This window comes from Pseudopipra pipra, chromosome 3 (genome assembly GCF_036250125.1).
Source record: "Pseudopipra pipra isolate bDixPip1 chromosome 3, bDixPip1.hap1, whole genome shotgun sequence".
NCBI classification, from domain to species: Eukaryota; Metazoa; Chordata; class Aves; order Passeriformes; family Pipridae; genus Pseudopipra; species Pseudopipra pipra.
In genome coordinates, this window is record NC_087551.1 from 91774299 (window position 1) to 91790322 (window position 16024).

General features: G+C 36.1%; 1 protein-coding gene across 2 annotated transcripts in view; it reads left to right on the plus strand.

The window, feature by feature from the left end:
• The first annotated feature begins 1512 nt into the window (after window positions 1-1512).
• The window catches only part of BMP5 (bone morphogenetic protein 5), a 56074-nt gene continuing 41562 nt past the window's right edge, over window positions 1513-16024 (plus strand). Inside the window, exons 1-2 of one of the 2 annotated variants that reach the window (XM_064650313.1) lie at window positions 1514-1758; window positions 2353-2720. In XM_064650313.1, the coding sequence (XP_064506383.1) occupies window positions 2471-2720 (250 nt within the window). In that variant the 5' untranslated portion in view covers window positions 1514-1758; window positions 2353-2470. Of the gene's footprint in view, window positions 2721-16024 lie in introns of both variants that reach the window. The other variant, XM_064650312.1, reaches the window with a different exon arrangement.

Consider the following 16024-nt stretch of genomic DNA (forward strand, 5'->3'; position numbering starts at 1 on the left):
TTAGGGAAAAAAGGAAATATATTGCTGGAAAAGAGGAAGAAACCTTGTTGCAGGATATGTGATGGCCAAATTCAAAAAAGACATATGTTTGGTGAAGTCTTATGTACCATTGGAATTGTCTGAGCAGAGCAAGTGAAAGGAAGAAAAAAACCAGAAAATAATACTTTTCTTATAACAAATGGATTTTAATGGAAAACCTCAATGAGGAAAGAAAATGTGTTCTGACTGTGATTGCTCTTCTGCTGAGAAGAACAAGACTTTTGCTAAATAGCTTCTTAACTTTAGTGTTAATTCAGCAGGTCTAGTATGAGAGAAATCCTTCCTTGGGAGAAGCATTGTTTCATTACATGTGCTGATTTATGACAGAGAATCAGCTGTATTTTAATGATGTCTGAACTAGACTGTAAATATAAACTAGGACTCACAAATATGAGAAGAAGTCATTTGTGGTTAATGTACTAGATAAATTGTTCCTTGCTTCTTAGGGTGTGACTATACTTGCTGTCACACTCCTAAGTTTACTCAAGAATTGCGTGATTTGCTGAGTAGGTGTCATGTAAGGGAAAACCTGATGGGATGGATTTTATATACCTGTTTTTTTCCCCAGTGTCATGTTGACAAAAATCTTTTCTGTTCCTTTTTTCTCCCCTTCATCAAAGGAAAATCCCCTCAAGGCTAAAGGCAAATCATAGGAGGAAGGAAAATGACCACCAATAATCTTAGCAGTATGAAATTCATCATGGTGATTTTGTTTCAGTGAGAAGAAAACACCAGTTACTGGCTGTCGAAAAACGTTAAGTCAAACCTTAACTTCATGGGTAGGAGCTTTAAAATCTATTTAATATTTTTATTTCTTCAGTTAAGCTGTTTCCTTCTCCAGTTAATAGCAGACTATGGGATTAAATCCTAGCATTTGACAATTATTGGGAAATGTAGTATAACAATTTATGAGTGAAAATGTACTTTGAATAAATTATCATTGCAAATTACAGTTTATGAACGTTGTGACTATACCATTATTACAACATTGGCTGTGCACAATTTGAAATCTTGCTTGCTGAATAAATTTGTTTCATTCAGATTGCATTCCCAACATTTTTAGAAAAGAATGAATCAAGCCTCACCAACAAAATTTCCTACAGAATTTACTAAAAAATTCACCTTTGTTTGCTAAACTTATCTAAAACATAAACATTTCTTGGATTAGTGAGATGCTATTTTAGTCTGTTATTGAAGTTTACTAAACTATAGACTCATAAGAAGACTCACAAGAACTTCTGTATTATGCCATGCCTTTAGCTATCCATATGTCTTAAAATTGTTACAGTTAAAATTGATTCTGCAAGCTGTTAGGAAAGAAACAGCCAGTAGCCAAAATTAGGTATATTACTGTAAACTGGGAAGGGAGAGAGAGATTTAAAGCTCTGTCTGGCAAGAGAAGGGTTAAGGACTTTTTTGCTATACTCGTTTCAAATTACAATGAGAAGCCTCTTCTTTCCCAGCAGGGTTGTGCTTACATTAGTCTTTAGATCTCTCTTGAAGAGAGCTGTTATATTTGTGCCTGCTACAGTTGGAAATAACAGTTCAGAAGCTGAAAAGGGTTGAATGGATTTACGGAAGGTTATTTTTCGCGAGTAAATTCATGGCAACACATTAATTTGATTAGTACATGCTTTAGAATTACTTTACACTCAAGCGATTCAAACGATGTTAAAGTTATCACCAGGCTGCTGGACAAACATGTGTTACACCACCAAGGTACAGATCAAGACAAATCTGTGACTCAGGATTTTATCTTGGGAAGAGCGCAAGGTGTACGAAGAACTCAGAATAACAAGGGAAGATAACTCTGGGAACTACAATGTGTCAGAAGAACAGCTCTTGCTAATACAGCTCCCCACCAAAGACCTGGTTATCTAAGGTTTATATAGGAATGCCTAGGTCAGCTGACAAAATACTGGTCTTCTGCTCCATAAATGCAGAAAAACCGATAACAACAGTGGAAAATTGGAAGTCTGAATTTCAGCTTTCTTAGAAATAACTGCAACCTGACACATTCCATAATATTTAAACAGGGTGGGGGGAGAGGAATCACCAAAGATGTTACGTTTAGAGATGACATTGACATGAAGAATAGGTAAATTTTGTTTTTCAGCTACTGGGAAAGCAGACCTCATAGGAACTCAGAACAAGTAGCAGAAAAGATTTTTTTTCTTTGTTCTTTTTCTTTTCAAAGATGAACCTAACTGCACTCAAAGCTTTCGTGGGCTTGCTCTGGAATTGCTGGGTTCTGGTGGGTCACGCACAGGGAGGTTTAGGAGACAATCATGTCCATTCGAGTTTTATTTACAGGAGGCTGCGGAACCACGAGAGAAGGGAGATTCAGAGAGAGATTCTCTCTATCCTGGGTTTACCTCACAGACCCAGACCATTTTCACCAGGAAAGCAGGCTTCTTCTGCACCCCTCTTCATGCTGGACCTGTATAATGCCATGACAAATGAAGAGAATACTGAGGAGTTGGAGTATTCACTAAAGGGATCAATGGCAGGGGAGAGCAGAGGGATACAGAAAGGATACCGTGCCTCTCCAAATGGATATTCACGGAGAATACAATTATCTCGCATGATCCCCCTGACCACACAGAATCCTCCCTTAGCCAGCCTGCACGACACCAACTTTCTGAATGATGCTGACATGGTCATGAGCTTTGTCAATTTAGGTACGTGTAAATTTTTTTTCTTTCTACTCTCTTTGACAAACTGTTAGCTAGATCCTGTGAGGGGCAAACCTCCCGGCCAGACTGTAACCTGTTCTAAAACGGCAGGATCAGGCCCAGGCTGCTGTGCCACTGGTAAAAGAAAAATCGTACTGATGGTGAAGTAGCTACGTTGTAGGTGGCCATGGAAAAAGGATTTTTCTCACTGTTTATATAAAGTCAGTTTCTATAACTCCCCTCTGCTGGCTTCTGTTTTCTTTCTTTCATTGATGTAATGAAAATTCTAGCCTTAGGCCAACTAACTCCTTTTTTTTGTAATCTCAAAAAATCAAACGCTTATGCCTATTGCTCAGTTATTTCCCCCACTGTTTTCCTTAAAGCTCACACACGAACAAGCATCAGTTGTTAATATTTTAAAGCCTAGAAAATCATGAAAAGGGAAAAGTTAAGCCATTTAAAAAAAAAAAATTCTTAGGTTATTTAATGGGTTTTTTTCTGTTGGTTAGAGTCAGAGTTTTATTATCTTTTCAGCTGGATGGCTGGATTTTAAATAATCTGTTGCTGTTTCTTTGTTATTTCTATTTAATAACTACAGACTGTATTTTATTATACTGCCATGGTGCTCAGAGTCTGCAATGGTTCTTATTTTCTGTGTCATAAATAAAATAACAAGCAAAGTATTAAACACCAGAAACATGCAAGCAAATAATGCTTTTGAAAATTATATCAATTCAGACACAAAACCTGATAAAACTAAATTAGATTGGCTTCTGAGTATAATAAACATGCTTACCAGTTACAGTGTAGTTAAAAAAAGCAGCTACGGATTTCTTTACTAAAAGGCAACTTAAATCTCATTTAGAAAGCTGCAAATAATTCATGGAATGCATTTACTGTTTTTATAAGTGTTTTAAATGCTGCAGGACTCATAAATTTGGCTAAAAAACCCTTCTCATTTGACCTGAACAGCAAGAAATTTAATTGAAATCTTGAATTTTCTCAATAAACTGGTACAAAATCTGATGAACTCTTGTTTTCCAGGATAATACTTTCAGTACAACAGTACATGTTCCAAAATACTTTCAGATTATCACACACATTCTGTACCTTTTATGTCTATCATGTCTTTGATCCTTGCTGCAGAATTAAAAATGTTCCCAAACACTAAAGTCCTCAATAATTTAAATTTCTAGGAAAGTGACACACTATAGTTTAGTTCTCGTATTAATAAAATCACTTTTCATTAATTTTTTGGCAGATAAGGAGGTGTTCAATTTTGAGATCTTTTTCCTTAAGGGTAACATACATCCACACCTCTAAATACATTTGCTTCTTGCTCTCGCTCCTGAAATAGCAGGCTAGGAAAAAATGGAATCTGTTTTTTTTTGAAAATGCGTTCCTTGTCCTTAAGAAACAGTTACATATTTCCCATGAATTACTTTTAAGTCAACCTTGCATGCCTCGATTTACCCAGAGTATCTGGAGTCAGATGAATTTAAAATGGCAACATAATACAGGAAAATAGGAAATGCTCTGATCTCCGCAGCATTAGTCAAGGCGCTGATTCTGCAAAAATTTTCCTTGTGTGTCCTGAGAAATACCCTCTGTAAATATGTTGCAGACCATTCAATCAGCAGCCCTGAGGACTATTTACATGGGACCAGCCTTTGATTTCACAAAATGTCTTTTATTTCAAGAGGACTTCTTCCAGTGAATAAGTAGAAGTCTTTGAAGCTCAGTGTCAGATATGTCCTAGGCTGATCCTTCTGCACTTCCTCAGGCACAAAGCCTGTCTGGAAGAATGCAGGTTTCCACTGAGTGTCTTACCTTGGGTGGGAAATTTCTAATATTTGACTCATTTTTTTGGGAAGCCAGTATTGCCTTAAGAAAGTAATTCTGAGAAACTAAAGCACATCTTATGTTTCTAAACGGTGAAAACTGGGGGTAAGATGCTGTATTTTTCAAGTGATTATGATTAATAGACACCATTAAGTTATAAGAAAATACTGTGTAAATGTCAGGTTTTATTCAGCATCTGTAAAATTAAAACGTGTCTCAGCTCTAAGTTAGTCTAAATCCTAATTCACTTTAAATGCCCTTCCATACGTGTTGGATATTGTGGTTTATCACACATTCTGCCATGTAATGTGTAAAAAATATTGATGACCAATATAGATTAGCTTCAACATTTTTATTAAACAATCCTATGTTTCAGTATAATTAACATTAAAATGAAGTAAATCACGGAACTAAGTGATCATTTTATATGATTTATGCAGTATAAGGTTGTGACAGATGAGGGCAAGCTCTTTTAATGTAGAATGGGGAAAAATATGCAGTGATAAGTGAATGCTAACGCTGTACCTTAAAATCAATAAATGCTGATGCAGCATAGTAATAACTCAACTGGTTTTAGATTTGAAGCCTTGGTCAACTTGCATCAACTTAATGTGCTCTGAAAATAGTATTCACCATGTTCATACTTGCACACAATTAATTACAGAAGGTGTAATTATAAAACTCTATTAATCATCATGATATTTTAAATTGAAACTTTTGTATATAGTTGTAGCCAGTTATAACAATTTAAGACATATGTACTAAAACAATAACTATGTAGCTGAGATGTTAGATAGGAATTATTAAGCACAAAATTGAAAAGACTGAATAAGATTAAAAGGTAAAGTAAAAAAATAGACAAGGACAAAAAATTTTATATTAAAGAATAAAAATTGAAACTTATATGCTAATTTTGATGAAAAATCAAGCTGTCAGAGTTGCAACTGCCTCACTTTCAAAAAAAAAAAATTAGAAAACAATCATCAAGGGAACTACAATCATAATTCTGTCAAGCAATCAGGGATAAAAATAAGAATGCATTTACTTCTCCTGAAGTTAAAATTGTAAACACCTGTTCTTTCTACTGGAATTTATATCAGAATTTCCATCTCTTTCTTTCTTGAAAGATACAACAAGACAGAGATTATGTCTTGTCCTGTGTTTTGTATAAGACCGTGTGTGTTGGCAACTCTCCATAAATATTGATGAGTGTAACAGAGGAGTTAACTGGGTTTGGTCCAGCAGTCAAAGAATAAATCCTCCACTAAACACACTGGGGTTTTCAAAGATCTGATTATATCACCTACAAATTCAGAACTTTGTTTTCCTCACTGGCTGTTTTTTTATCCTGTTATTATATTTTATTATATTATTGCAAAGCCCTGACTGTTTAGAGTTTTGGCATCTTCTTTTTGGCTGGTCTCCCAAAATGACATATATAGGATACCCTGTTCCTCAGAGAACAGGCAAATAATATTCATGTAGTCCTACTCACTTTTCCACTCACTCAAAATTTAGTAAGGGAAGGACTTTTCTAAGATAAATGTTAGTGTTCCCACTCTTCACCTCTCACCGAAAGAGGGGGATTTAATAAAAAAACATGTACACATCTGAAGCTTGGAGAAACAGCAGCACTTTCGTAAACTACATTTAAACATTTCAAATATTGATTTTTCCATTGTCGTCAAAGTGATCATTAAATCCACTATACTTAAGTGTTCCTTTTCATGCAATTCAAATGGTCTGTATTTTCATTTGTTTACAACACATCTGTCAATTTTTCTTCTAGCAGATTGTTTCATTAGATAAGCAAGTCTATTTGCTTTCTTCACATGTTCCTGTTAATTGATATGAACCTTCCATAAAATAGGGGATAAATACATACAAGTTTTGTGGTTTTCTGTTATGTTTTCTTTCTTAGCATATAAAATTAATCTTAAAAACATGAAATAAAATTTGTGACCCTGCCCTACATATGCTAAGAAGGATACAATATTATTGAGGGTTTTAAAGTAACTGGTACGCTCCAGAAAGACAGTTTTTCTTCTTCACACATAATGTGATTCCACAATCATATAATCCTCAAGACACATGTGCTGCGTTCAGTTCTTAAATCAGACGCTGAAATCAATGGAAATTTTGGTCTGAGGCGCAGAGGGCTGTTCATATTTCTCCATCTTCTCTACCCCAAGTTTGTACACTGTCTTAAAGTTCATATTCATTTTTAAAACCTGAATCACTAAGCAAATACATAAATTCAAAAGATTTACAGCCCATTGTGTACATTGGAGAATGCTAATGTGGCATAGAACAACTTTTTATACAGCTACTTTGAGAAGTCTATAATATATTGATCTACAACAAATACCTGCACAAATATATTTTTGTTATATATGAAAAAGAAAGGATTCTTAACTGGGAGCAGACCTTGAGCATATATAGTAGCTTATTTCTTAAATTAAACTAATTCAGTTTCTACAACCTTCCACTCACAGCTAACATATCATCAGCGAGGGATATGGAGTGCTAAACTATAAAATGCCAGGAGCTGTGGAAGGGGAGCTGGCATCATTAACTTTTCTCCTCAAAGCTTAGAAATGAACATATTTTCCTTCTTTCTTTTCCACCGGATTTCAGATGTTGCTGTCGTAATTTTAACTGTAGGTGAATTTCCTTGTCTGTAGTACAGTTTTAGTTTGTAAAATGCAGACTTCTAATGAAAATATTGACTCAGCCTTAACTGAAGTGATAGAAATAGTGCTATTATCTTGCCTTGAACAGAGGGATGCTATTACAGAGATAAAACTTGTTAAATAACAAATAGACCCCATGTCTTTAATTTTGGAATGGGAGTAATACTGAGAAAAAAATGAGAAAACATTTGCGAAGTTTTTTTGAACGGTAACCCAAAGTCATTAAGATGTCATTTTTCACTCTTTAACATAAAATTTAAAGCAAATTAGATCAAGCAGGTCTCATTTAACCTTCATCCAAATTAGATATCACTTGACATCTTGAAATCCTAAGATTTTTTTTTCCCCTTAATAAAATTTTTGTCACCCAATCAGTGACAGGAATGAATTTCTTGTGACCTAGATATTCAGTCAGACATTTGAAATAAATATTAATTATGAAATAATTTTCTGTTATCAAATTAAATATTAATAGAGCTTTTTGCTAAATAAGTTTATTCATTTCTAGAACAAAAGGACTTTACCCACAGAATGATATGCCCTAAAAAATCCTCATCCAATCCTTACAATTCATTAGACAGTTTTAACCAATTTTTGTGCGATGACAGAGCAGGTTGTTAGAGTTTGCTTTTGATATTGAGTAAGAAATATTCTTCATATTCGTTTTTGGAATTGTACTACATTTGTTGTTTTATATTGAAATATTTTATATTTCCTTTGAAATCTCTCAAGTTACATGAATCGTATGAATTATATAGCTCTACCTCAAAATAGGTTTGTGTGTGATCCATAAATATCACCTAACAAAATAATGTTTCTATAACTGCCAATTAATTTTTTTGCCAAAGTTAACACTTTAAATCCAAGTAAATTATTGTATCTAACTAGCCAAAAAAATGTCAAGGTCTCCATTAACTGGGGTATAAAATTGTCTGACTCTCCTTGCCGACAGGTTTGAAAGAAATTGCAGATAACTGAAGAGAAACTGATTTAGCAGATGGTTAGACGTGCATGGTGAAAAGCTATATATATTTATGGATATATATAAATATATTGTTATTAATATTTTTCCAATTGGGAAGAATGGCTGACCCAGTTCTGCTTCTTCTTTAGGAAGCACTCCTTTCCAGACTAAACACAGACTTTGGGTGGGGTTGTGGTGATTGTATGTATTGTACAGTGCATATTTTCCCAGGAAAATGCAATCTTGCAGTGACTCTGGCTAGCCATGAAAGAGAAAGAGGGAGAGTTGTGGAGACGCCTCTGTGTGGAGGGCATTAGGATTGGATGAAGAGCCTTTTGGTGTGCTCCCTAAACTCTGGGTTGTTTGTTTAGACAACAGGACAACTTTGGCACCTATGTGATCTCCTACACTTACTGTTCCTGTTATTATTTTCTCTGAGTGTTAAATTATGCAAAGAATTTTACCATAGATATCTGCCTACTTACTGCCTGAGTTATGGAGGTAATTACAACAGGGTCAGTTCCTTTTTCTTCTCTTTTTAACCATGGTGGTTCCTTTCAGCTTGCTTTCATAGGCGTACAAACTAATATACTTTTGCAGAAAATTGATTGATTGCAGTCTGATCATTCTAGGTGTCATCTGGTGTTTCCACATAGCTGAGAATGAACAGTTTATGAAGTGCCAATTGCAGCCTCCAGCTAAAGAAAGGCTCCCCAGGGCTTCAGGAGGGCTTTGGCTGCTACCAGACTTTATAATTATTTCCCACACTTTTTCCTATCCTCTCCTCCTTGTCCTTTCCCTTGTCTCTAACTCCCACAGTCTAGGCAGGGTCACTGAACTTTAGTTTTATGTCAGTGACATTTGGCTGTAGAAAGGATTAAAGGCCAAGAAGTGGTGAGATTAGGCGACAGTGCGGGAAACGGAGAGGGAAGGAATGAGAGCAGGCATGAGAGAAAAATGGCAAAGCACAGGCCAGGCTTTACCTCTTCTTCTCAGTAGGTAACAGCCAACAATGGGGGCTGGATACAGGCCTGCTGGGCATGGGTAAGGTCCATTACAGAAAAACAGCCTCTGCAGGAACTTGTATTACTGAAAGATTTAGTCCTACTCCTCTGTTCCTCACATGCAGCATGATGTTGTATCACAAAAGTGGAAGTTTATTATGGTAGAGAGAAGAAGTTGCATGCAGACAGACAGAGGGCAAGGAGCATGGTAAAGATAGACAACGTACAAATGAAAGGGTAAATGAGTCCAGTTATGAGTCTCTTCTCTCAGTAAGCCTTGAAGGCAAAAGGAGCACTTTTCTTCTCAATCCCTTGTGGCAGACAAACTACTTCAACCTCCCCAGGCACTTGGCTTCCTGGGCAAAACTTTTCATCCTTGCAAAATAAAATGCAGCTCCCCCCACCCTTCAGTATGTGTGTGCAGGGAGTACACAGATGGGCTACTAACATTTGCAGCCATAAATAACTTAGAAGCTAGCTTTTAAAAACCACAGGTTAAAGGATAAGAGCTGCCATGACGCACACAGAGAGGCTGAGATCAGAGGAGCAGCTAAAAGGGGTCAGGAGAAACAATGAATCCCCTTGTTCTGAGTCATATTTATGAGTGCTCCATTGCACCTAAAGTTCATATTTATTGGCTAGGCCATGGGGTTTCCCCATTTGCTCATCTCTTAAAATAACACCCCTGGTTAAACTTTCCTATAAAACACAGAAATGCTATAGCAGGCAGACCTTGTCAACCCTGACAACTACATTATTTAAGTTTGTGGGTGTGGCACACCAAGCAGAAGCTGGTTTGTGTATTGTACTGAGTTATGAATTTGTTTCTATACAAAATATGATTATAAAACAAGTAGAAAAGGAAAGGTTTTACAGATCAGCTCTCCACTCAGAAACTTCCCACTCTTATTGAAGGATGTTCCAAAAGGTGCGTTTAAACGTTTATTTTCCAGCTCTTTTTGAGCAACAGCTCTGGTGCAATAGATCAAGGACTTGACTTTATCAACCACAACTTGGTGACGTGTGTCATACCTTACCAAAATGTGGTTTTACTTTTTTTCCCCACTGTAATTCAGGGCAAACTGAGACAACAATTATTAATGAGTCAAAACCTAGAAAACTAGCCAGGACAGCTAGTCTGGTACATGAAATGTATCCATAGCTGGACAACAAGTGACTTTGCAGAAGCAAAATTCCACCTAACTCTCTTTTTCAAGGAGAAGCAGAAAGAGGAAGAAATTTTAACAGGTGAAATTTCTGTTAGGTTTATCTTTACCTTACTTAACAATATTACTTATTCAGACCCCATGATAAGTCTTTTCCAACTTCAATGATTCTGTAATTATATCCCTTTGTGTCTATTAAATGAGATTATTGTTGTTTTAATTCACAGGTATTTGACTGTAGTCAAATTAATTAAGCTAAATTCTTATGCTTTGCTAAACTGTATCCCTATTCCAGAGTAACTATTATAAATTAAGAGCAATTTGGCTAAGCATATCCTTTTAAAAGATTCGTCTTTTAAAAGTGGAGGGGAAATACAGGTGGAGTATGCAACTATAATGTACTGCAAAATAATTTCAATAATATATTGTGTTTGACTTTTACAATTGTGAATGGCACCATTTTTGGAGCCAGAGGTGTTAAATTCTGTTCTGGCAAAAAACAAAATTCTGGCGAAAAAATTCTGTTCTGTTCTGTTTTGGGACCAGAGAAGAAAGAAACAGCAGGGACGCTGAATAAGCAGGGACTCTGATTTTGGAGTAACAGGCAGGGTGCCTGATGGTACCTGGTGCCTGGAGCCATGCTATTCTAGTGGTGCAGTTTGCAAAAACATTACCTGAGAAATTGAAAGAGTGGGAGAACAGTAGTGTGGATGATAATGCTATGGGAGCAAGTCCAAGCCCAGCATACAATCCCATGACAGCTGTAGTCTTTGTGGTGATTTATGATGGCAGAGATCCAGCAGGAACACAGCTTTGGGAAAGTTGTTCCCAAGGTTACCTCAGCTGGGATATCTGTCAGTAACTACAAGTCATAACATGCTAGTGATCCCAAAGGTTAATCTGCTGCTCCTGCCCAGGTTACCTTGCTGCTTCATATATGACATGTGTGCAAAAGCTTTGCAGTGAGTCTGTCCTGGCCCCCAACTAGCCTAAACCTGAAAGTCAGAGAGTGAAATGTATGAGCAGCCAAACAGGAAAAACTCGAAGAGCCTCAGACAGAGAATGAAAACAGTGTGCCTCTGTTTTCCAGTCCATAAAATGAGGATGGGCAAATATTTCTGTGTTCATTTTCATTTCTGTGCACTGTCATTCTTTGGCCTTGCAGAGAACTGGTATAGCTTTCTTCTTGCAAAGCCTCTTTTTACTCTAACTGTTCACTCTGTAAAATACTTTGTTCCCAAGAATCTCACAGCACCTTCCATTTCATCATAGTGATCTCAAGTGTTATTTTAGAAAGGGTTAAAAAAAGTCCTTCTAAAAGGACAAAAAGTATAGTGTTCTTAAAATAGACAGTTTACAAAATAATGAAAAAGAAACATTGGAATTTAAACACAAAAACTGAGATTCGTGTTCTGGTGCAATGGAGAGAGGATGTATGGATAGCTTACCTCTTGTTCTCAGAATTTAGGTTTGTGCCTCTCTGAGGCATGTGTGCACGCATATCAGTCTGTGTGCATGGTTTTGTATATGTAATATAGAAAGCATGTAAATCTTTTTTCGGTTTTAGTCATTGGGATTTTTTCCCCCTTAAATCATAATATTCTTTCCCATCGATACTATGTGGCTTTACCAGCCCTGACCTTTCAAGCTGCCTGTTTGGACCAGTGTTTATCAGATGACCGTTTGACCTCCTTGTTAATTGTACTTAATTGCATCCTGTTGTAACATTTTGAAATAAGGAGGAGAGTTTATGGATCTGCTCCAAAGACCTGAAGACTAAAACAGCAGCAGAATTCAGTGGTATGAGGTGCTGAGTAATCTCGTAGTTAGGTCAATAAAAGCTGTGGCTTGTCCAGTCGATTGCAAAATTGGATCCATGTAGGATCGTTGGTACTCCTGTGAACAAAATCACATGATTTTCTTTCTTCTGAGAAGGGCCTCTCCTCTCTGATTGACTGCTTGGATATTTCTCCACAGAGATCAAGAAAGGAGTGAAAGACCTATCAACAGTACTGAAAGGGCTGAGGTTCACATATGATGATATAAAAGAGACAACCCTCTGTTGTCACAAGTGGTTTCTCTGTGGTTTTGCAAAACTTCAGAATTCCTTATGCTTCCATAGAATTGCCAGTTCCCATGAGCTTTTTAAAACTTATGTAATCTTTGCTATGAGATTTTCTGTGTATTGATTTCTGAGCACATCTAAGCTTTCATTAAAGAGCAGCAATTATCCCCTGTAGCTGCAGCAAAACAAAAATTAAAACAAATTAACATCCAGAAAGAGCTGCAATTCTTGAAAATGGGCACTCCAAAGGCTCAGAAAGCAACTTCAAATCCTTCTTATTTTACAATGCTTTTCATATAGCTGATGGCTGCTTTTGAAACACATGGCATTGAATATATTGCTTCTCACTGATGATGAGACATACATGTTTGCTTCCTCTACTGCTGTTGTTCCATAGCTCACTTACCATAAATTCGATTTATAAGATTATAGTAAACTTGATTTCCTAAAATGAATGAAGAGAAAAGGAAATAGAAGCTATAACATTATTATTATGAAGTGAAGGTCCAGTCCCAAGACTTTAAGGAACACAAGGCAAAAGAATATACCTTCAATTTTATTTTATTAAAACTCTGATAGTTAGACTTATTGGAGAATGAAGTGCCATGAAGAATTAATTGTCTATAGTGGTAAACTGCACATAATTATGGCATTATTGTAATGGTTTGTCATCCAACATGAGTTATATTCTAGATAAAAAAGACAAGTTACTTAAGTGAGCCTCTAGACTTACACAGTACTGCCCACAGCTCACTGTGAACTGAACAATATTGTGAAAGCTAAAAGTGCTGTCTTTCCTGTAGCGAAGGTTTAACCTACAGTTCAACTAGACAAAATTACATTTACATAGTTAAATGTTTTTTATGTATTGATTTTAGTTGCAAGCCTATATGATTAAAAATAAAACACAGAATTTGCTTAATGTCATAATAAGGTATTTGAAAGATCAGAATGTTTAAATCCCCTTTGGTGTTAAGAAATAGTATTTCTGAAATCACACAATGACATATGATGACTTTCAGGGAGGACTGGTTTGTTTTTCAGAATTTTGAGAGGTAGTATAATGTACCACTATATAGTATTGTTTATCATGGTAATTTAAAATTAGGTACTATTTCAGAAAAAAGTTTTTTCTTTTCTCTGATTCCTTGGTTATCTCCTTTTTTATATCCTATAGCTATACACTATGGGTCTTCAAAAAGTAATATTTTTTTTATCACTTCTTAAACTATTGAATTAATAATCATGTTTAATGCGGTTGTATATCATAATGAGATCACATTTACAGGGAGAAACATTTTTTTTATATATCAAATTTTTAATGTAAGTAAATATATTTTAAATGTTGTTTTATTATATATGTGTGTGTGTGTGTGTGTGTCTGTGTCTGTGTGTGAATATAAAATCCAGAGGTAGTTGATGCTGTGGAGTGAATTACTTTTTTTTTTGGAAGGGAGTGATGATCTGGCATCAGACAATTGTTGAATGAACAGTGCTGTGTGTTCAAAGTATCATACTTTTTCTTTCTACTTTGGAAATTATTTTCTTGATTTTTATGTCATTTTGAGACTCCTGTGTCTCTCTCCCCAGGTCTGTCCAAAGTAATCTATTGTGAGGGATCACGACTTACTGTCACATTACCTGGAGTTAATCTGAGCTCTTTCATGGCACAAATATTGTTTGTGAAAATTTGCTTTCCTTTCCTCTGGCAATGCAGGCATAATACTGGATGGCTAACCCAGAGATATTTTATTCACTAAGAGTTTCTTCCCTGAAAGAGGTTCAAATTCATTAATCGTAGAAAGTTTTAAACTTCCTTCAGGAAGAAAAAAAGTCCAGTTTTTTTTTCCTTCTTGTTGAGAGAACCTATTCCATATGAGCAGTTATATGGGGGTGAAATAATCTCTCTTTGTGAGAATAAATCATTATCAGATTAGACTGACGGAGCTGCAGAGGAAGGGGTGCGTTTTGAATCAGTATTAACAGACTGTTAAAATCACAGCCAGCTCCCAAACTGGCTGTTAAAACATGCTGCCTGAAAGTGCCATTCCTCACCATTGCTGGCCAGTCTCCTGTCTGCTCTTCCTCCTCATCTTCCTCCTGTTTGCTTCCGGTGTAATGTCTGGGAGGGCCTATCTCTGCTGTGCTTCTGGCTCTGTTGCTCTGTTTCTCAGCACTAGAGTCTCCTAGTTGGGTTCTTGGTGTTGGCCAACAGGAAGAATGCATAGGACAAACCTTCAAAACAAGTGGTAACAGTTTATAAAAGATGAAATTCCAGTCTCTTTACATTTTTAATTCTATGGTGATGACTCTGTCAGTACAGTGATTAGCCTGGTATGTGCTTATGCAACCAAAGTATAAATCTGAGGACCTCTGAACTCATTTGAGCTAAGCTGGCACACCAGCTAAGCACATAGCCTGTGAGCAGCTATTTTTTTGTGAATGTAGTTAACCTCCTGTCTATGATGTAGCCTAGTAAAGTAATTTTTAATTTCTTATATGTAATGAAGCCAGTTTTCACTCTCTAAATGTGATGTTTTTGAGGGTTTCCTTCCTCATCCTTGTTACAGCTAGACTGTTTTTTGTGGAATGTTTGGTCAGTGTATGGGTAATATTTAAATACTCAGATGTGAGCACAGCCTAAGCAGAAAATACTGCCTATCCATTCGTACCCAGTCTGGCATGCAGACAAAACTTTGGTGGAAGTATTTCCAACAAATTCCATGTTAGAAAATAGATGGATTTTATTAGATGACATGTGAATGGTAAGCGGTAGAATGACTTGCCACCAGTGGGTGGAAGTGAGCAGAGGGTTAATATGAGCAGGAACTAAGGAGATGTGGGAAGATAGAGTGTGCTTTAATGTTTAGCTTTTCCTTCCCTGCCAGTCGTCCTATGATGATATACACCCTTTCACCCTCCTCAGAAGTTATGTTCCATCTGTATACTTTTACAGTGCCAAAACAGTTATAACTTACACCTATTTTCTGACCATTGGATCCCAGAGGTATAACTTTTGTTTCTGTTCAGCTGCAGCTGAACCCAAGAGGGATCTTTTCTTCTGTCATTTGTTAACCTTGAGGTTGTGTTGATCTGACATTCTGACTTTCACACACAGTCAGAAACCTGGCAATAATTGTTAGTTTTCTTTGTGATGATCTGATTATAGAAAAACAAAATTAAACATGGGAAAAAATGGAAGTCTATTGACAGATGGCATCAAAATGTACTGGTTTCACCAAAGATGAGGCAAAATAGACATCGTTGAAAAAGCAGACAAAACTAGCAACCTGAGGCATGCCAGTGTAAGGATTAGCTAATTTATCTGTATGTATTTGATTTATCATGATGTATTATTTCAGAACTACATGATGAAACTTTGATCTGATCTTTTCTTTCAAATAAAGATTTATTTATCACTGATGAAACTGATAATAACTGAAAATCTATCAGATTTAGGTTAACATAGGTATTTTTGATTGGAGAGCCTTTGTAATATAGTGTGACTTAAAATAATGAAGAAACCACAGGGTCCTTACTTACTAAAAATGAAAAAGCACATATGTGCAGTTGTGT